This window comes from Nerophis ophidion, linkage group LG04 (genome assembly GCF_033978795.1).
Source record: "Nerophis ophidion isolate RoL-2023_Sa linkage group LG04, RoL_Noph_v1.0, whole genome shotgun sequence".
Classification (NCBI taxonomy): Eukaryota; Metazoa; Chordata; class Actinopteri; order Syngnathiformes; family Syngnathidae; genus Nerophis; species Nerophis ophidion.
The window spans coordinates 52,312,925-52,335,755 of NC_084614.1; the positions used below are offsets into that span (position 1 = coordinate 52,312,925).

At 40.5% G+C, this 22,831-nt stretch overlaps 1 protein-coding gene across 6 annotated transcripts in view; it reads right to left on the reverse strand.

The window, feature by feature from the left end:
• Positions 1–22,831, reverse strand: part of zzef1 (zinc finger, ZZ-type with EF hand domain 1) — a 112,534-nt gene that overhangs the window by 20,325 nt on the left and 69,378 nt on the right. For 2 of the 6 annotated variants that reach the window (XM_061898273.1, XM_061898278.1), the window contains exon 54: positions 17,370–20,735. In XM_061898273.1, coding sequence (XP_061754257.1) covers positions 20,655–20,735 — 81 coding nt within the window. In that variant the 3' untranslated portion in view covers positions 17,370–20,654. Of the gene's footprint in view, positions 1–13,325; positions 13,351–14,853; positions 15,483–17,369; positions 20,736–22,831 lie in introns of those variants that run through there. The other 4 variants (XM_061898277.1, XM_061898275.1, XM_061898274.1 and 1 more) reach the window with 4 other exon arrangements.

The following is a 22,831-nucleotide window of genomic DNA, read 5'->3' on the forward strand; positions in this document are numbered from 1 at the left end:
TTAAAATCATCAAAAGGTTCAGAGAAACTAGAGAAATCACATCACGTAAGCAATGATATTAGGGACCTTTGATCCCTCAGGCGGTACTGCATCAAAAACCGACATCAGTGTGTAAAGGATATCACCACATGGCCTCAGGAACACTTCATAAAACCATTGTCAGTAACTACAGTTGGTCGCTACATCTGTAAGTGCAAGTTAAAACTCTACTATGCAAAGCGAAAGTCATTTATCAACAACACCCAGTAACGCCGCCGGCTTCGCTGTGCCCGAGCTCATCTAAGATGCACTGATGCAAAGTGGAAAAGTGTTCTGTGGTCTGACGAGTCCACATTTCAAATTATATTTGGAAACTGTGGACGTGGTGTCCTCCGGAACAATGAGGAAAATAATCATCCGGATTGTTATAGGCGCAAAGTTCAAAAGCCAGCATCTATGATGCTATGGGGGGGTGTATTAGTGCCCAAAGCATGGGTAACTTTCACATCTGTGAAGGCACCATTAATGCTGAATGGTCCATACAGGTTTTGGAGCAACATATGTTGTCATCCAAGCAACGTTATCATGGACGCCCCTGCTTATTTCAGCAAAACAATGCCAAGCCACATGTCACAACAACGTGGCTTCTTAGTAAAAGAGTGCGGGTACTTTCCTGGCCCGCCTGCAGTCCAGACCTGTCTTCCATCGAAAATGTGTGGTGCATTATGAAGCGTAAAATACCACAACAAGACTGTTGAACAACTTAAGCTGTACATCAAGCAAGAATGGGAAATAATTCCACTTTCAAAGCTTCAACAATTAGTTTCCTCCGTTCCCGAACGTTTATTGAGTGTTGTTAAATGAAAATGTGATGTAACACAGCGGTGAACATGCCCTTTCCCAACTACTTTGGCACGTGTTGCAGCCATGAAATTCTAACTTATTTATTATTTGCAAAAAAAAATAAAGTTTATGAGTTTGAACATCAAATATCTTGTCTTTGTAGTGCATTCAATTGAATATTGATTGAAAAGGATTTGCAAATCATTGTATTCCGTTTATATTTACATATAACACAATTTCCCAACTCATATGGAAACGGGGTTTGTATTTTGTTTGAGTATTATTCAATAAATATATTTAAAAAGGATTTTTGAATTGTTGCTCTTTTTAGAATATTTTTGAAAAATCTCACGTACCCTTTGGCATACCTTCAAGTACCCCCAGGGGTACGCGTACCCCCATTTGAGAACCACTGTCTTATGCGACTGCAGTCTGAATAATCAAGTTTTGTTCAGCCGACCGATAATAATTTGCTGCACAAATTAATTCCATTAAGAAAACATTAACTCCAGTTGCAGAAACTCCTTAAAATCGCCACAAAGGCACAAGGGCTGAAACGTCCTAAAATTGGTATATTTCAGTAAACATACTACTGTCATAATCTGAATGCATGTAGGTCACTGAATGTACATTTAATTAACTTTTTAAAAAAAAATTTATTTGAACAATCCTGTTTCCACAAAAAATCTGAAAAAGGCTTCATAACCTGCAGTGTGAGCGTAGCAAAATGTGTTTTGTCTTCAAAAATCTTCCACGACGTCTACCTAGTTCACTGATAAAAATGTAAAGGTTTTGCAATTTAGTGTTCTTCTAGTTACGTTAATGACACAGGAAGTAACAATGAACTCATTTTGTAGAAAAATCTTAATTCAAGTGCAGTTGATCCAGAACTGGCTTGCAAAAATGCAACATGTTCCCACATTATTTTGTTTATCTCAAGTAACATATCCCATATTTTAGTAAAAATTAGACCTGATCTACTAATCGTTTGCGTGTACTAAAACAAGTGCCAACTTGATAGCAAACAAAGCTGATGTAATAAACCTGTGCGCAAAAGGTTGCATCTCTTGAGTGAACAGAAAAAAGCGTGCAATCCATTTAGCGTTTCTGTTTTCATGAATACCGTATTTCCTTGACTTGCCGCCGGGGCGCTAATCAATTTAAAACCTCTTCTTACTCCTGCGGTTACCAGAGGCATGCGGTAAAAGTAAGCATGCGCTAATTATTCTAAAACCTCTTCTCACTGCGGCACTTACTAAAGGCATGCAGTAAAAATTTGAGTGTGATGTAAGCTTTGACCTTAAATCCTACTGAATAGCTCTTAATCTTCTTCCCTTTGTGAAATTTCAATTTACCGGTATTGAAATCAGCCTCCTCCATTTTGAAAACGATGACAGGGGAAGTGTCACAAGTTTGACCAGGCAGTAATACTAAGTATGCACTAATTATTTGGGGAAGCGAGTTTGACCCGGCCGTAATTCAAGGCAGGCGCATACTATATGCCCTGCGGCAATTCAAGGAAATACGGTATGCAGAATATACACTCAATTGCCAAAGGTATTTGAGCACCCATCCAAATGATCAGAATCAGGTGTCCTAATCACTTGGCCCAGCCACAGGTGTATGAAATCAACCACTTAGGCATGGAGACTGTTTCCACAAACATTTATGAAATAATGGACCGTGCTCAGGAGCTCAGTGATTTCCAGCGTGGAACTGTCGTAGGATACCACCTGAAATTTGGTGGAGGAGGAATTATGGTGTGAGGTTGCTTTTCAGGAGTTGGGCTTGGCCCCTTAGTTCCAGTGAAAGGAACTTTGGGTGCTCCAGGATACCAAAACATTTTGGACAATTCCATGATCCCAACCTTGTGGGGAGAGTTTGGAGCGGGCCCCTTCCAACTTCAAAGCAAGGTCCATAAAGACATGGATGACAGAGTCTGGTGTGAATGAACTTCGACTGGCCTGTACAGAGTCCTGACCTGAACCTGATAGAACACCGTCGGGATAAATTAGGACAGATACTGAGAGTCAGGCCTTCTCGACCAACTGACCTCACCAATGCATTTTTGGAAGAATGGTGGAAAATTCCTATAAACACACTCTGCAACCTTGTGGACAGCCTTCCCAGAAGAGTTTAAGCTGTAATATCTGCAAAAGGTGGACCGACATCATATTGAACCCGATGGGTTAGGAATGGGATGGCACTTCAAGTTCATATGTGAGTCAAGGCAGGTGCCCAAATACTTATGGCAATATTGTGTATGTTGATCATCAGAACGGCCAGGAGGAGGAGACACAAATATGACAAGCAGAAGCAATGTAATTTATCATAACTAAAACTGTCCTGCTGGCGCTATGTCGCGCCTTTATTTATTTAGTAGATATGAAAAGTACGTGCGAACTGACACAGCAAGTCCTTCATCCTACGTGTGTGTGTGTGTGTCAATATAGGTTGGAGAGCATAAAAACATGAGTGTGGAGGGAAATGAGCGTTTCCATGGCCAGAGCCAGTATTACACATAAAACCTCATTTAAATAAGGTGGTCTGCACGTTTTTTTGTACACGCAGTCTTAGTCGCTCTCATGCAACCACTCCCACTTGTAGCACAGTGTGTGGTATTTTGATCTCAGGAGATCAGGTACATTATGTACTCTAAGCAAATACAGAAAGTGAATTGTCAAAAAAAAAGTACTTCACCATATTTACTCATCTTTTCCTGTACATGTCAAACATGATTAAAACAAATAGATATTATCATAAGTTCATATACCTAAGCAACATGTACCTTTCATGATTGAACTACATTTTGATATTCCATTTTCTGCAGACTTCATGTATTTATTTCCATGTAAATTGCAATAAGATTCCATTCTGTCCGAGTCCTCCACTTTTTCCAATAATAGTACTAATAATAATCAGGGTGAATAAGAAAATGGGGTTTAAAGGCCTACTGAAATGAGATTTTCTTATATAAACGGGGATAGCAGGACCATTCTATGTGATAATTTTGCGATATTGCCATATTTTTGCTGAAAGGATTTAGTAGAGAACATCGACGATAAAGTTCGCAACTTTTGGTGCTGATAAAAAAGCCTTGCCTGTACCGGAAGTCGTAGACGATGACGTCACAAGGGTGAGGCCTCCTCATGTCCTCACATTGTTTATAACGGGAGCCTTCAGCAGCAAGAGCTATTTTGGACCGAGAAAACGACAATTTCCCCATTAATTTGAGCGAGGATGAAAGATTCGTGGATGATGATATTGATAGAGACGGACTAGAAAAAAATTAATAAAATAAAATAAATCTGCTTATTGTTTTAATAGTGTTTTAGTGAGATTGTAAAGACATACCTCGAGGTCGGATGGCTGCGGTGAACACGCAGTGTCTCAGAGAGAAGCTCACAGCTGCGTTTTAAACAGCTACTGCAGGACGAATAATCCAATGATGTCTACGGTAAGATCCATCCATCCATCCATTTTCTACCGCTTATTCCCTTTCGGGGTCGCGGGGGGCGCTGGCGCCTATCTCAGCTACAATCGGGCGGAAGGCGGGGTACACCCTGGACAAGTCGCCACCTCATCGCAGGGCTACGGTAAGATATATATCACAATTTTCCCTTCCAAAACATGCTGGTTGACGCAGAGAAACATGTTCGCTTGACCGCTCTGTGTTAAAAACAAAGAAACACCGGCAGTGTCTCGGTGCTAAAGACAGCTGCAATACACCGCTTTCCACCAACGGCATTGTTCTTTATAGTCTCCATTATTAATTGAACAAATTGCCAAAGATTCAGCAACACAGATGTCCAAATTACTGTGTAATTATGCGATGAAAGGAGACGACTTTTAGCCGTAACTGGTGCTGAGCTAATATTTCCTGACAGTCCGTGACGTCACGCGCACGCGTCATCATTCCGCGACGTTTTCAACAGGAAACTCTGCGGGAAATTTAAAATTGCAATTTAGTAAACTAAACCGGCCGTATTGGCGGCATGTGTTGCAATGTTAATATTTCATCATTGATATATAAACTATCAGGCTGCGTGGTCGGTAGTAGTGGGTTTCAGTAGGCCTTTAAAAAAAAAGATCAATAAAAAAATCTGCTTTCAAACACACATTTTACACATATTTAAGGTTCATTTCATATAATGCAGATATTTTACACGTTTTATGCACCCTATAACCATATTTGACATAAATAATCAATATTGGAGTCGTACTCTGCAGTGATTGAACTAACTCAGATCAGCTGTTCTGGAACTGGAAAACTCAATTTCCAATCTCGGGATTAGTCAGCTAGAGTTTATTGAACCTTTCGTTCTGTTTGGTTAGCTAGTGTTGGTTGGTTAGTTGTAGTTAGTTACTGCTGGATGATTAGTAATGACGCCACGCTGGTACTAATCGTAAATTATTTAAACAGCCTTCAGCCATGTCTAACCACCTGACCCTCCTACAAAAAAGGCATCACAACACGATACAACTGATAAAACGGTAGTCACAGTACAGTATACAACTACAGTATATGTTACAGTCAGAGTACAGTATACTACTATATTTTAATTAGTTTTTGGTTTCTGCCGGATCCTTGTTTTGAGTCTTTGAATCCTCAATTGTTAAATGCTGGTCTAACTCAGTGTTTTTCAACCAGTGTGCCGTGAGATACAGTCTGGTGTGCCGTGGGAGATTATGCAGTTTCGCCGATTTGGGTTAAAAATATTTCTTGCAAACCAGTAATTAGAATTTGCAAATACAGTGGGGCAAAAAAGTATTTAGTCAGCCACGGATTGTGCAAGTTCTCCAACTTAAAATGATGACAGAGGTCTGTAATTTTCATCATAGGTACACTTCAACTGTGAGAGACAGAATTAGTAAAAAAATCCAGGAATTCACATTGTAGGGATTTTAAATAATTTATTTGTAAATTATGGTGTAAAATAAGTATTTGGTCAACCATTCAAAGCTCTCACTGATGGGAAGAGGTTTTGGCTCAAAATCTCACGATACATGGCCCCATTCATTATTTCTTTAACACGGATCAATCGTCCTGTCCCCTGAGCAGAAAAACAGCCCCAAAGCATGATGTTTCCACCCCCATGCTTCACAGTAGGTGTGGTTTTCTTGGGATGCAACTCAGTATTCTTCTTCCTCCAAACACGACGAGTTGAGTTTATACCAAAATGGATACATGGATGATACAGCAGAGGATTGGGAGAATGTCATGTGGTCAGATGAAACCAAAATAGAACTTTTTGGGGTGGAAACATCGTGGAAACATCATGCTTTGGGGCTGTTTTTCTGCTAATCATTTTCAACCCATATTCAGTTGAATATGCTACAAAGACAACATATTTGATGTTCAAACTGATAAACATTTTATTTTTTTGCAAAAAATCATTAACTTTAGAATTTGATGCCAGCAACACGTGACAAAGAAGTTGGGAAAGGTGGCAATAAATACTGATAAAGTTGAGGAATGCTCATCAAACACTTATTTGGAACATCCCACAGGTGTGCAGGCTAACTGGGAACAGGTGGGTGCCATGATTGGGTATAAAAACAGCTTCCCTAAAAAAGCTCAGTCTTTCACAAGAAAGGATGGGGTGAGGTACACCCCTTTGTCCACAACTGCGTGAGCAAATAGTCAAACAGTTTAAGAACAACGTTTCTCAAAGTGCAATTGCAAGAAATTTAGGGATTTCAACATTTACGGTCCATAATATCATCAAAAGTTTCAGAGAATCTGGAGAAATCACGCCACGTAAGCGGCATGGCTGGAAACCAACATTGAATGATCGTGACCTTCGATCCCTCAGACGGCACTATATCAAAAACCGACATCTATCTCTAAAGGATATCCCCACATGGGCTCAGGAACACTTCAGAAAACCACTGTCACTAAATACAGTTCGTCGCTACATATGTAAGTGCAAATTAAAGCTTTACTATGCAAAGCGAAAGCCATTTATCAACAACATCCAGAAACGCCGCCGGCTTCTCTGGGCCCGAGATCATCTCAGATGAACTGATGCAAAGTGGAAAAGTGTTCTGTGGTTCAAAAGCCAGCATCTGTGATGGTATGGGGGTGCATTAGTGCCCAAGGCATGGGTAACTTACACATCTGTGAAGGCACCATTAATGCTGAAAAGTATATACAGGTTTTGGAACAACATGTGCTGCCATCTAAGCGCTGTCAGCAAGACAATACCAAGCCACATTCAGCACGTGTTACAACAGCGTGGCTTCGTAAAAAAAGAGTGCGGGTACTTTCCTGGCCCGCCTTGCAGTCCAGCCCTGTCTCCCATCGAAAATGTGTGACGCATTATGAAGCCTAAAATACGACAGCGGAGACCCCGGACTGTTGAACGACTGACACTCTACATAAAACAAGAATGGGAAAGAATTCCACTTTCAAAGCTTCAACAATTAGTTTCCTCAGTTCCCAAACGTTTATTGAGCGTTGTTAAAAGAAAAGGTGATGTAACACAGTGGTGAACATCCCCTTTCCCAACCACTTTGGCACGTGTTGCAGCCATGAAATTGTAAGTTAATTATTATTTGCAAAAAAAATAAAAATAATAATTAATTTGAACATCAAATATCTTGTCTTTGTAGTGCAATCAATTGAATAAAGGTTGAAAATGATTTGCAAATCATTGTATTCCGTTTATATTTACATCTAACCCAATTTACGAAATCATATGGAAACGGGGTTTGTATGTGTACGGGTTTACGTGTACTGGTTTATGTGTACTGTTTAAATGTACTGATTTACATGTACTGGTTTATGTGTGTTGGTCTATGTGTACTGTTTTACGTGTACTGATTTATATGTACTGGTTTATGTGAACTGGTTTACATTTACTGGTTTATGTAAACTGGTTTACGTGTACTGATTTATGTGTGCTAGTCTATGTGTACTGGTTTACGTTTACTGATTTATGTGTACTGATTTATATGTACTAGTTTATGTGAACTGGTTTTATGAACTGGTTTATGTGAACTGGTTTACGTGTACTGATTTATGTGTACTGGTTTACCTGTACCGGTTTATGTATACGGGTTTACGTGTACTGATTTATATGTCCTGGTTTACATGTACTGGTTTATGTGAACTGGTGTATGTGTACTGGTTTATGTGTGCTGGTCTATGTGTACTGGTTTACGTGTACTGATTTGTTTGTACTGGTTTATGTGAACTGGTTTATGTGTACTGATTTACATGTACTGGTTTATGTGAACTGGTTTACATCTACCGGATTATATGTACTGGTTTATGTGTACGGATTTATGTGTACTGGTTTACGTGTACTAGTTTATGTGTACTGGTTTAAATGTAATGTAGTGTGTGGGGTGAAAGGTACTCAAATTATATGGCTGGTGGAGGTACCCAATGTCCATAAGGTCCTGGTGTTCCTAGAACCAATAATGCACAATAAAACCATTGTGAACGATCCAAAAAAAAGTGCAGTTACCCCTTTAAGTGTACTGGTTTACGTATGTTTGTTTAAGTACACTAGTTTGTGTATACTGGTGTAATTATACTTGTCTAAATGTACCGGTGTAATTATACTTGTTTAAGTGTACCTGTTAAGTGTACTTGTTTAAGTTTACTGTTGATTTTACAAACTGAAACCATAATCTGAAATTACAAGAATAATTCCGCATTTATTAAGTCATCTTTGACAGGACGGGTTTTTTTTTTTGTATTATATTATTAAATTCTGGGTATGTGCTTTTATTTTGTATTTCTGTTTCCTGTCTTAGAGTTGATTGACTCCTTCACTATTTGGTAATCTATCAATTGTAATAAAGACTGAATCTATTAAACTGTTTTCATAATTCTAATCAAGTCTTTACAGTACCATCCTTACCAGGAGATGGTCTAACACACAAAGATCTTCCAGATGAAAAAAATAGCAGCAAAATTATGATTTTAGTCATTGTTTTCATCCACTGAGTTGCTAAATGTAACAAACCACACAATTGTAGGACATCTTTCCTGAGGTGACCCACACTGGAACCTCAATCTCACGTGGGAGACAAAGTGGGTCTCATTATGACAAGACGACAGCCACATGTACAAAGAATATCATATGCATATAGATGTGTGCGATCTATGATACAGTTGTGTAGATGAGAATACATAAGGAATGAGATTAGATAATAGACGACAATATATTAAAATATATGAAAATTGATAATAAATTAATGAAAACTGATTTAAAATAGATGAGAATGGATGCTAATAGACGATAATAGATGGGAATAGATACAAATAAAAGAAAGTGATAACAAATACAGTGGGGCAAAAACGTATTTAGTCAGCCACCGATTGTGCAAGTTCTCCCACTTAAAATGATGACAGAGGTCTGTAATTTTCATCATAGGTACACTTCAACTGTGAGAGACAGAATGTGGAAAAAGAATCAAGAAATTCACATTGTAGGAATTTTTAAAAATTTATTTGTAAAATATGGTGGAAAATAAGTATTTGGTTAACCAGTCAAAGCTCTCACTGATGGAAGGAGGTTTTGGCTCAAAATCTCACGATACATGGCCCCATTCATTCTTTCCTTAACACCAATCAATCGTCCTGTCCCCTTAGCAGAAAAACAGCCCCAAGGCATGATGTTTCCACCCCCATGCTTCACAGTAGGTTTGGTGTTCTTGGGATGCAACTCAGTATTCTTCTTCCTCCAAACACGACAAGTTGAGTTTATAACACAATGGATACATGGATGATACAGCAGAGGATTGGAAGAATGTCATTTGGTCAGATGAAACCAAAATAGAACTTTTTGGTGTAAACTCAACTCGTCGTGTTTGGAGGAAGAAGAATACTGAGTTGCATCCCAAGAACACCATACCTACTGTGAAGCATGGGGGTGGAAACATCATGCTTTGGGGCTGTTTTTCTGCTAAGGGGAAAGAACGATTGATCCGTGTTAAGGAAAGAATGAATGGGGTTATGTATCGTGAGATTTTGAGTTAAAACCTCATTCCATCAGTGAGAGCTTTGAATGGTTGACCAAAAACTTATTTTCTACGATAATTTACAAATAAATTATTTAAAATTCCTACAATGTGAATTCCTGGATTTTTTTTTTCACATTCTGTCTCTCACAGTTGAAGTGTACCTATGATGAAAATTACAGACCTCGGTCATCATTTTAAGTGGGAGAACATGCACAATCGGTGGCTGACTAAATACTTTTTTGCCCCACTATAGATAAGAAAGGATGACAAATGATAAAAGTAGATGAACATACACTATATTGCCAATAGTATTTGGCCGCTCGTCCAAATGATCAGAATCAGGTCTCCTAATCACTTTGCCCGGCCGCAGGTGTATAAAATCAATCACTTAGGCATGGAGACTTTCTACAAACATTTGTGAAAGAATGGGCCGCACTCAGGAGCTCAGTGATTTCCAGCATGAAACTGTCATAGGATGCCGCCTGTGCAACTAATCCAGTCGTCAAATTTCCTCGCTCCTAAATATTCCAAAGTCAACTATCGGCTTTATTATAAGAACATGGAAGAGTTTGGGAACAACAGCAACTCAGCCACCAAGTGGTAGGCCATGTAAACTGACAGAGAGGGGTCAGCGGATGCTAAAGCGCATAGTGCAAAGACTTTCTGCAGTCAGTTGCTACAGAGCTCCAAACTTCATGGGAACTTCCAATTAACCCACGTACAGCACGCAGAGAGCTTCATGGAATGGGTTTCCATGGCCAAGTAGCTGCATCTAAGCCATACATCACCAAGTCCAATGCAAAGCGTCGGATGCAGTGGTGTAAAGCAGTGGTCCCCAACCACCGGGCTCGATTGGTACCGGACCGCAGAATTATTTTTCATTATCATTTTTTTTTTAATTTATTAAATCAACATAAAAAACACAAGATACACTTACAATTAGTGCACCAACCCAAAAAAACTCCCTTTTTCATGACAAAAAAAACAAAAAAAAAACGGTCTGCAGCTACAAAAAGGTTGGGGACCACTGGTGTAAAGCACGTCGCCTCTGGACTCTAGAGCAGTGGAGACACATTCTCCGGAGTGATGACTCACGCTTTTCCAATCTGATGGACAAGTCTGGGTTTGGAGGTTGCCTGGAGAACGGTACATTTCGTACTGCATTGTACCGAGTGTGAAATTTGGTGGAGGAGGAATTATGGGTGTGGGGTTGTTTTTCAGGAGTTGGACTTGGCCCCTTAGTTCCAGGGAAAGAACATTTGAATGCTCCAGGATACCAAAATATTTTGGACAATTCCATGCTCCCAACCTTGTGGTAACAGTTCGGAGCTGGCCCCTTCCTCTTCCAACATGACTGTGCACCAGTGAATAAAGCAAGATCCATAAAGACATGGATGACAGAGTCTGGTGTGGATGAACTTGACTGGCCTGTAGAGTCCTGGCCTGAACCCTATCGAAGACCTTTGGGAAAAATTAGAACGGAGACTGAGAGCAAGGCCTTCTCGACCAACATCAGTGTGTGACCTCACCAATGTGCTTTTGGAAGAATAGTGGAACATTCCTATAAACACACTCCGCAACCTTGTGGACAGCCTTTCCAGAAGAGTTGAAGCTGTAATAGCTGCAAATGGTGGACTGACATCATATTGAATGTGTTAGGAATGGGATGGCACTTCAAGGTATTTTGTGAGTCAGGGCAGGTGGCCAAATACTTTTGGCAATATAGTGTATATGAGAACAGATGGTAATGGATAAGACTAGATGATAATAAAGGGGAATGGATGACTGTAGATGAGAATAGATAAGAAAAGACAAAAACAGCTGAAAGCAAATGATGATAGTTGAAAGTAGGTGAATGTAGATGAAAACAGATGAGAACAGGTGAAATGGATGAGCATGGACGAAAACACATACAAACCAAAGACCAAAACACATTTGAATGGGACAACGTGGCGCGGTGGCTACAGCGGCCGTGCTACCAACTCGAGGGTTTCAGGTTCCATTCCTGCTTCTGCCATCCAAGTGACTGCCGTTGTGTCCTTGGGCAAGGCACCCCACCCTTACTCGCCATCGTTACTGCATCAGGTAATGGGGATCTTAATGGTTGAAAAGGCGCAAATTATTATTAGGGCCCGAGCAGTTGCACCCGCTGTTTACAAGTAGCGTGTTTCTCCATGTCTTTGCCAAAATATAACTAGAGATGTCAACATTGTGTATGTGCTGGAAAAAGCTTCATTTATGATTGTTGCTTTTGGTAAAAGCTAAACTCTTTTAGGTTTTTGCTCACCAAGTTGGTGCTTTTTGAAACAATCGTAGCAAACATGTGTTTAAGAAATACAAACAACATCAAGATAATACTTTTAATGGGAAATAACCTTTAAAAGTATAGCAAACAAACCTTTAACAAAGTGATCTGTTGTGTATCCGGGGGGAGTAGATGGCACAGACCACAAGGGGGCGTAGTAATTCTATGTATTCATTATATATATTTAGACTATATTAGGGTTGTACGGTATACTGGTATTAGTATAGTACCGCAATATTAATGAATCATTTTCGGTATGATACCGTCTCTGAAAAAAAAGCTGGGGTGCGGGGCCGGCCCCGCACCCCAGCACCACCCCCACAGTATTGCAATTCTTTTAGTACCGGTACCAAAATATTTGTATTGCTACAACACTACAATATATATATATATGTATATATGTATATGTATGTGTGTATATATATATAAAATAACAACCAAAAAATTAATATAACTTAACTATAGAATGGAGTGTGACTAAATTCAAGACTGTATGGTGTGAGACTATGTGTGGGTATTAGTTGTTGAGTGTTACCGTAATGTTGAGTGAGAAGCAGGAAATCCCGGAGGGGAAAGGCAGGCTCGAATGTCCGTGAGGCAAGCAAGAAATCGGGGGCGATAGCAGGGTGTGGGAGGTCGAGATCAAAGAGGCAGTCAGGAAAGCAGAATGAACGCGGGGGGAAAAGAAGAGACACAGCTCGTCACGGGGAATGAAGGCAGACTGCTGGATGGACGACAAGGAAGACACAGGACTAATCAAACATGGGGAAGAAAAAACACAGATAGCAAAGAGCAAGATGGCATAAAGCACGATGAACGCTTACTGTACGCGAACGGATGGTTACGTTCTGGCCCGGAACGCAGATCTGCACTGGCTTGAGATGGCAGGACCTCTGATCAACTGATTGCTGGTGATTGATTGCAGCTGTTAGCTGAAGCAGAATTGACACGCGCCTGGAAGTCCGTTTTTGGAGGTGCACAAACTCATACATTCTTCGACTCTGCTCCCTTGGACTGGAGCGTGAGCTGCTTTTCACGTCTTTTGTAAAATCTTGCGCTTTTCTTCCCTCTTTAATAACCTCTTGAGGAACTCTGAAGAATCGTTTTCGCAATTTGAATGATTCGTGCAGCCGAAAAACAACACCAGCATAGGAAGGCTAAATGACGCCAAGTACCCATTGAGATCAGAGCCAGCCTGACCACCACATGTATTCAATGGGCAGGACGTGATGTCAGTACCATCCCTGCAATAGATGAGAATGGATGACAATAGATGATGGATAGTTAAAAATAGATGATAATAAATGAAAATAGGAGTATAAATAAGAAAATATATGAACATATGAGAATAGTTGAAAATAGATTAAAACAGATTAAAATATTTGATAATGGATTATAATGATGAAAATGGACGAGAATTGATGAAGGTAGATGAGACAAGAAGATGAACAAAGTATAATAATAAACATATGTAAATATAATATATATGTGTGTGGATGTATGTGTGTACAAATATTATATTTTTCGGGTGGGGGTCGGCGCCTCAGGCTACTGTGTCTGGGGCCCCTGGGTCCCACTATCCACCCCTTCCAGATGCCCGTCTTGGTGGGCCAGCTGGGTTTAGTCCCAGCGTCTATCGTGGCAGCTCGGTTTGCTGCAGTTGGCCAGCTGCTGGGGTAGTGACCTTGTTACCGTGTTATTTTTTTTGATCTGCCAGGGCTGTTGCTTGATGTTCCATCTCCATCGTTGGAGTCCCTGCGGGTGGGGTGGGTAGTTCCCGTGCCGCCGCCATGCTCTCCTGCTGGGGCGTTTGGCTCGTGGCTGCACGGTTGCTGGTGGGGTGGGGGCGGTCTTTCCATTCGGCTGCAGGGAGTTTATAGGCGGCCGTCTTTCTGCCCGCGTAGGGTGTGGTCTTTCGCTGGCTGTCTCCTGCTTCTCCCTTGTCCTCTGCTGTGCGTGTCTGTCTACGGCTTGTCGCTAGCTCTGCCGGGTGGCACGGGGTTCCTGTTCCTGGCCGGCCTGGCTGCATGGGGACAATGGTCCCTTGTTCCCTGCACCTGCTGTTTTGGGTGGGGTTCACTGGGTGGCTGGGGCTGTACTTTGGCTCCCGCACGCACTGGGAGACAAATATATTGTACATAGAAATTCACATACATACAAATATTCTTACTTATACTGTTACGGCTCAAGCTCCTGTCGCTACACAGTCTGCTGTGCGCTCCTCTGAGCGTGCCTCTGGACACGCCCACTCGTTCCTCTCCTGCTGCGGCACACAATTAGCAATAAACACATCTGCCGCTGATGGGGGCTCCACATCCTTTATAAGCCAACGGATCCTGCGTTCCAGTGCCAGAACGTACAGTAAGCCCTTCACATCTCTAGCTCTCCTCGCCTATGTGCGTCCTTGCTCTCTGTGTTTCCCCTCCGTGCTCATCCTTTTTGTGTCCTGTGTCGTCACCCTGCAGCTCCTCTTCGTTCCCTGGATTCTAGCGGTGTGTCTCGTCTCCCCGGATTCCCTCCTGTCTTCTTGCTGCCTTCCTGCATCTCGACCTCTCGCCTGGACACGGACTCTGACGCCTCGCTCCTACCCTTAACCTCTTGCTTGCCCATGGACCTCCGAACATGACTTGCTCCTTCTGGACTTCCGCACCTTCTTCAACACCCACCTTCAACAACTCCGAGTAACACTCAGCTAAACACAACACATAGTCACACCGTACGTATTTGGATTACTTGCACACGTCATTCTATTATTTTAATAAACACGCCTAAGCGACATCCCTGTTTCAGTGCGGTCTCCTTCTCCACCGCACATAACATACTGTATATACACGCATTCATTCATTAATACATACAATACACGCACATTGGTATTTACCCACATACCTAGGTACATACGCTCCCACAGACATACACAAATACAGTACATACACACACACTCACGGTGCATACATCCACACCTATGTGGTTAATTATATCATGTATGATTATCTTACAGGATTGGAAGAAGCATGTATTTGTATTTGGTCTCATAGTCCTTTAAAAGATTTCTTCTAAGGTCAAAGTGCACAGGTCCAACCCCGGCACTGTGCCACAGGAGATTGGGAATCCCACAAAAATGTAGGTGTCGCAACACCTGGTAGAAGGTCCACAGATAAGGGACAGTGGATAGGGGTCGCAGGTCACCCGACTTAAACTAATCATAGGAATAATGACAAGGAAAAATAGACAGGCCAGACTGTCCGGCATCAAAATTAGACCCACGAGGAGAGGGGGTCTGCAGGATGGTATTTAAGGGACAGTGGTCAGTGAAGACAGCAGAAGAGATTTGGCCCAATTCTTCTCTGGGATACCTGCAGGTCTTGTCAGAGGCTCGCTGAAACAAAATAAAGCTTTTGGTTCGACGGATCCTCTTGGCGTCTCCTTGGCTCATCACCCACCACACGACCATCAAATATAGAACACGCACATTCACCCTACCAACATACATATACATATACTGTACATATACAAACACATATGCATACATGCAGCATGCATATAATCACGTTTCATGAAACATATATTAACGTTGTTCCCCTCGGAGAAACTGGGTAACACACGGCACACTGACAAAGCTTAACCTATATTTGCTATAACAATCTACAAGGTTAATACAGTTTGCTTGTCTTTGTTACCCTCCATTTATTTGTTTTATAAGTTATCATTACATATTTGTATTGTTGCATTAAAAACAATTGTTTTGTTAATAATAGAAGTAATTATTGTTATTATTTATTATCAGTAGTGGTATTTGTATTTGTATTTTTATTGCTCCATTTGTGGTGTAATGATGTTCATTGTCATTTCTGTTATTAATATTTACTTCACTAGCTGATTCTTTACTATCATTTTTCATGTCATATTTGTATTTGCTGATGCTCTTCTGTTGTTGTTTTGGTTGTTATTGATTTTGTTGTTGTCTCTGTCTTATCACCCTCTTGTCCCCACAATTTCCCGGTCCTCCTTTTTCTCTCTCTTTCTATCCCCTCCTGCTGCAGTCCGGCTGCGCCAAACATTGAAATGAATCCATTAATAAAGTCAAATACAAATAAGGCAACAAGGGACGTATCCCACACTTCTCTTTTGTTAAGTACATCTGTCCAGCCGATATGGGCATCTACATCAGCAATATGATTTGCCAGAGTAGCTGGACAGTACAAAAAAATAATAATAATAAGTAAAAAGTTGTTCCTGGTGTCTGCTGGACTCATCCACCCAGCTATGGGGTTCCTGCCCCCAGTGGCCCCATCACTACTGGGGCAGATAATGGGGAGCTTAATAAACCAACAAATTACACTCCACATTTTGTCTATCCCTTCCTTCACTGCTTGGTATTTTTTAAGCTGTGCGATCCTCAGTCTTCAGTCTTACTCGTTTTGCTTTGTGTACAGCTTCATATGCTGGACTTACCATTCATGCATTGATTGATTACTAGCAATCGGGCGGCTTATGTGAAAAGTGGTAAAGCAAAGGAGTACAGAAAGAAAACATATCAATATAATGACTGTGCATGTGAACTGTATGCTTGGTATTTTTATGTATTTTATGTATTTTTATCTATGTTCTTATGTATGATTTTTGCACTAAATTAGTTTGCATACAATTTCATTGTACAATGTCTATATATATTTTATTCTCTTCTAAAATCGGGCGGCTTAAGTGAAAAGTGGTAAAGCAAAGGAGTACAGAAAGAAAACATTAATATTCTGTCATATAGATCTACTTTCTTTAGCTCTACTTTTATGACTCCCTCACTTTTGGCAAATCACTTGTACTTCCTGTCCTCATTTTAAAGCACCTGTACACTTTTTAAAAAGTACCTGTACTTCCTGTCTTCACTTTTAATAACATAATTGTACTTCCTTTCCTCACTTCTTTATGAAGCACTTGTACTTCCTGTCCTCACTTCTATTTAAAGTACTTGTACTTCCATCCTTGAGATTAAAGAGGATTGGATGATGCGATTTTCAATACCTGGGTGATTAATACATGCAAAGAAAAGCTGTGTTGTGTTTTTGTATGAAAAAGATGACAGCAGAATTTTTTTTAATTTAATTTTATTTTTTTTTATTAAAAATGATCAAGTAGTCATCTTTGTGCCTTCAATTCCGATTTGCATACAAAACAAAAGTGTGTTGATATAGAGAAAGCTTGATATCGTTCTGCTGTATCGGCCACAAGATATGTACATTCAAAGTAAAATCAAATAAAATGTGAACAATAAAAAACAAGAATAAGTTTGTTTATTGTAGGCACGTTTTAGTTTGTGAGGATTGAACATGTTCTACTTCAAACTGAAGTTTAAGTCAACAAAAGCATGAAGATATTTAACTTGTTGTAAAATCAGAGACAATTATACCTCAAACTTTCTTCTAGTCTCAGTTATTAATTTTCTTTGGTACAAACTAACAAGCTTTTCAAAGAATATTACCATTGGCTGGATGAACAAAGAATATTTGGCAAATCAAATGTAATGTCAACTTCAAAAGGAAGCATTAGACATTAAATGATGTTCTATTTTTAAATATCAAAACCATCAACTGTCTTTTAAATAATGTCCCTAATTCATCATGACCAATATACTGAATGTTTTTATGTAGATTGAGCCATCATTTGCTATACAGGTTAAGCTTAGCTGGAGCCTATCCCAGCTGAGAGCAGCACCCTGGACTATCATTCAAAGAGCACACACTGTACAAGCAGTTAAACTCAATTATGGATCATTTACAGCCCAATCAGCTCTGCATTCAAGTTTTGATTTGGAATGTGTCGTGAAAAGTCACACATGCACGTGACAATATGTTCCATAGATTAGGACCAGCAAATTGAGACTGACGTGTTCAAAACCTTGGCTACCATGAGGCACTACATACTATACAGAAGATTACCCCCAAAAATGCACACAATGGTGGCACCCATGAAAATGTGTATTTTTTATATTGTTTTTGAAGTCTATAATTTGACTATTCTAAACATATGTTAAACAAGTACAGCTGTACCATATGCAGTGTTGTGCTGACAAGAAACATGATCAAACACAGTTATACTGTATACCAGGGACATTCAACAAAATTGTTTTGGGAGGGCTAAGGACTGGTGGGGAACACTTCTCACTTCGATATTAATCATTTTTATTTTGTCAGAGTTACAGAAGTGCTTTGCACTTTTTAAGGACCTTCTGTGAAAAAGCTGGTCAAAGATCATTTCTATGACAGCACTCGAGGGTTTTTAAGAATCTGCTAAATAATGTGAGTCTTTCACATGTTTTTTTTTAACTGAAATCCTGCGCAACCATCTGAATAGCCCATATAATGAAAAAAAAGAGGACATCAAATGTAACCTTAAGAAACACCAAGAGTATAACTAAAGAAGTTTATTTAACAAATGACTAATATCCTACACTAACAGCTTAGTTACATAAATCACATTAAGAAAAAAAATGTAACTGCAAAAAGATGAGGATTTAAAGGCCTACTGAAACCCACTACTACCGACCCGCAGTCTGATAGTTTATATGTCAATGATGAAATATTACAATTGCAAAACATGCCAATACGGCTTTCTTAGTTTACTAAATTGCAATTTTAAATTTCCCGGGAGTTTCTTGTTGAAAACGTCACGGAATGATGACGTATACGCGTGACGTCACGGACTTTGAGAAAATATTAGCGCTGCGCACACACACAGCTAAAAGTCGTCTGCTTTAACCGCATAATTACACAGTATTTTGGACATCTGTGTTGCTGAATCTTTTGCAATTTGTTCATTTAATAATGGAGACTATAAAGAACAATGCTGTTGGTGGAAAGCGGTGGGTGGATTCCAGCTGTCTTTAGCACCGAGACCCAGCCGGCGTTTCTTTGTTTGTTGTGAAAGCAGAGCGGTCAAGCGAACATGTTGTCCCTATGTCAACCAGAATGTTTTTGGATGGGGAAATTGTGATATATATCTTACCGAAGACATCCGTGGATTGTTCGTTGTTCTGCAGCAGCTGTGAGCTTGGCTCCTCGGCTTCTCTCCGAGACACAGTGTGTTCAACGCAACCATCCGACCTCGAGGTATGTCTTTACAATCTTTAAAATCTCACTAAAACACCATTAAAACAATAGGCAGATAAGGGATCTTCCAGAATTATCCTAGTAAATGTGTCTAATTACATCTGAAACTGACACTGCCGTCGCCCGGAGCTGTCACTTTTTTTTTCTTCTATCTGTCGCTATCAATATCCTCAAACATGAATCTTTCATCCTCGCTCCAATTAATGGGGAAATTGTCGCTTTCTCGGTCAGAATCGCTCGCGCTGCTGGCGTCCATGATTGTAATCAATGGGTGGATGTGAGGAGTCCGACAATCTGTGACGTCACGCGTACTACTTCCGGGAAAGGCAGGGCTTTTTTAAGAGCGACCAAAAGTTGCAAACTTTATCGTCGATTTTCTCTACTAAATCCTTTCAGCAAAAATATGGCAATATCGCGAAATAATCAAGTATGACACATAGAATGGACCTGCTATCCACGTTTAAATAAGAAAATATTATTTCAGTAGGCCTTTAAGGGATGCCTTGAATAATCCCTTTGTTATGTAAACCACAAATTTGGACCCCAGTGTTCTATGTTTGCTAGCAATGTTAAAATGTCAAGGCAAGGATCTGCCAATGTGTTTCAAATGGTTCAAGTTCCTCTTTACAACAGAAGCACTTTTGTGTTTTTAGGAAATTGCTGCAAAAATGTTTGTCTCATAAGTTTTGAACTGAACTCGGAGGCCAGTATGGTATCATTCCCTAGCCGGATTTGGCCCCGGGTCACAAGTTGAATAGCCCTGCTGTATACAGTATTGTACTTAAAAAACCTGCAGTTAAGTAAGATCATGTCTTGTCAAAGCATCTTACTGCTAGAAAATGCTGAGTGGATTGAAACAGCACCCTCTGCTGGATACATAGCTTGACGTGACAACAAAATCAACAAATACACTCATAATTAAAGTGTGTGGATAGAAGTAAAGGCTTTAAAAGATCAAGAGAGGCTTTAAATTTTGTAATTTTATGTAGTACGCAGACATTTGGAAAATGTTACCTGTGAATACTCTTTGAGTTGGGTTTTACTGTTGTGGAAGAGTGAAGGAAAGGAAACAAGGAAGGGAAGAGCTGATGGCAAATAAGACGTTCCTGATGATAAATACTGTATTTATGTATCTGAGGATGTTAAGGCGTTGGTATTTTGACAACACTTTCTTGCTTGACTTGTTGTAGACGTCATAGCAATAGAAAAGAGGAACTTGTTTTGGCAAACTTCAGAGTCCTTCATCACAGCACCATCCAGTAAAAATATAGAATAAAAAAAAAGCAAATTTCCATGCAGACATAGCATAGACATACCTAAGGCAGAGTAAAAAAGTTGTATTTTCAGCAGCTTCCTAGCAAGTCCACAGTGTTGCTGAGCTTCCTGTCACAAGAACAAGATGGCTGCTCACCCTTAATGGTCATGTGATCACTTCATGGCTGTCAATCTCAGGAGGACACATTGAGCAGCTTGGTGGATTTGTTGGGATAATTAATAGCCAGGCTGATGGCAGCAATATTCTTCAGAGCCTACATGACAAAATGAACAGGATTCAGTCAGCATACCTTCATTTCAGTGAAGAAAAAAAAAAAAGATCCCTTTACGACCCTTTGTTAAATTACCGATGGACGAGACTCTTACATTATTTATTAATGTAACAATTCTATAAATTTACCCACTCTGCATTTATTGCAGCCGGTCAACGTGGAGGAGGGTCTGTGGCCCCTTCCCAAGCCTCTTCTTTTTTACAGTTCGGGCGTTTGAAGAGTTTCCTTGCCCAGATATGGGTTTAGATCAGGCGATGTTGTTTTGGTTTGTGAAGCCCTATGAAGAACTTGTAATTAAGGACTTTAAATTGTGATTGATTGATTGATCTATTTTTTACACTTGTCCTTTTCAGGGTCTTAGGAGCTAGAGTCCATCCATCCATTTTCTACCGCTTATTCCCTTTCGGGGTCACGGGGGGCGCTGGCGCCTATCTCAGCTACAATCGGGCGGAAGGCAAGGTACACCCTGGACAAGTCGCCACCTCATCGCAGGGCCAACACAGATGGACAGACAACATTCACTCTCACATTCACACACTAGGGCCAATTTAGTGTTGCCAATCAACCTATCCCCAGGTGCATGTCTTTGGAAGTGGGAGGAAGCCGGAGTACCCGGAGGGAACCCACGCATTCACGGGGAGAACATGCAAACTCCACACAGAAAGATCCCGAGCCTGGATTTGAACCCAGGACTGCAGGACCTTCGTATTGTGAGGCAGACGCACTAACCCCTCTCCCACCGTGAAGCCCGAGCTACAGTCTATCCCAGTTAACTTTGTGTGAGAGGCGGGGTATACCTTGGCTGCCAGTCAGTCAATAATGAATTAGTTGAAGTAGATAATTGGTTCAAATGTAATAAATTATCTTTAAATATAAATAAAACAAACTTAATTTCCATCCATCCATCCATCCATCCATTTTCTGCCGCTTATTCCCGTTCGGGGTCGCGGGGGGCGCTGGCGCCTATCTCAGCTACAATCGGGCGGAAGGCGGGGTACACCCTGGACAAGTCGCCACCTCATCGCAGGGCCAACACAGATAGACAGACAACATTCACACTCACATTCACACACTAGGGCCAATTTAGTGTTGCCAATCAACCTATCCCCAGGTGCATGTCTTTGGAAGTGGGAGGAAGCCGGAGTACCCGGAGGGAACCCACGCATTCACGGGGAGAACATGCAAACTCCACACAGAAAGATCCCGAGCCTGGATTTGAACCCAGGACTGCAGGACCTTCGTATTGTGAGGCAGACGCACTAACCCCTCTGCCACCGTGAAGCCCAAAAAACTTAATTTCATTTAGTTCAAATAGAAGTTGTAACAACTTTGATAACATACTGATTAAAAAAAAATGGTAAAGCAATTTGTAGAGTTGAGAGCACTAAATTCCTTGGAGTATACATATATGGATTTACACATTTCAAAAGCGATATTGAATATTTAATGAATAAATTATGTAAATATGTCAATCTACTCTCATAATTGAGGCACTTTCTTTCTCTCGACACTCTCCTAATTCTATATCGGACTCGATTTGAACCACATACATGTATAAACTATTGCAATTTCATATGGTGTAATACCAATCCTAGTTATCTTAAAAAACTGGAGGTTCTTCATAAGAAAGTCATACGTGTTATCCATCCATCCATCCATTTTCTACCGCTTATTCATGGGCAAGCTTTAATGCTCCCTCAGATCCTCTTTTTTTATGGGTACAATCTTCTGAAGCTTACTGAGTGCAACAGATTCCGCAGTGCTTGTATTATGTATAACATAGTAAACGGATTACATTCCGGACTTTGCCAGCTCATTCCAGTGACCACGTCTTCTCAAAGACATATCACTAGAAGTAAACCATTATTGAGAGGGATAAATCATCATCTAAAGCAGTGGTCCCCAACCACCAGACCGTGAAGCATTCGCTACCGGGCCGGAGAGAAACATTCAATAATTTATAAAGGACTGCATTTTCTCCGCCTTAACTTTCTCCTGTCCCACCAGACTAGGGGTGTCAAACTGGTTTTCATTGAGGGCCACACCACAGTCATGGCTGCGAATAGAGGGCCGCTTGT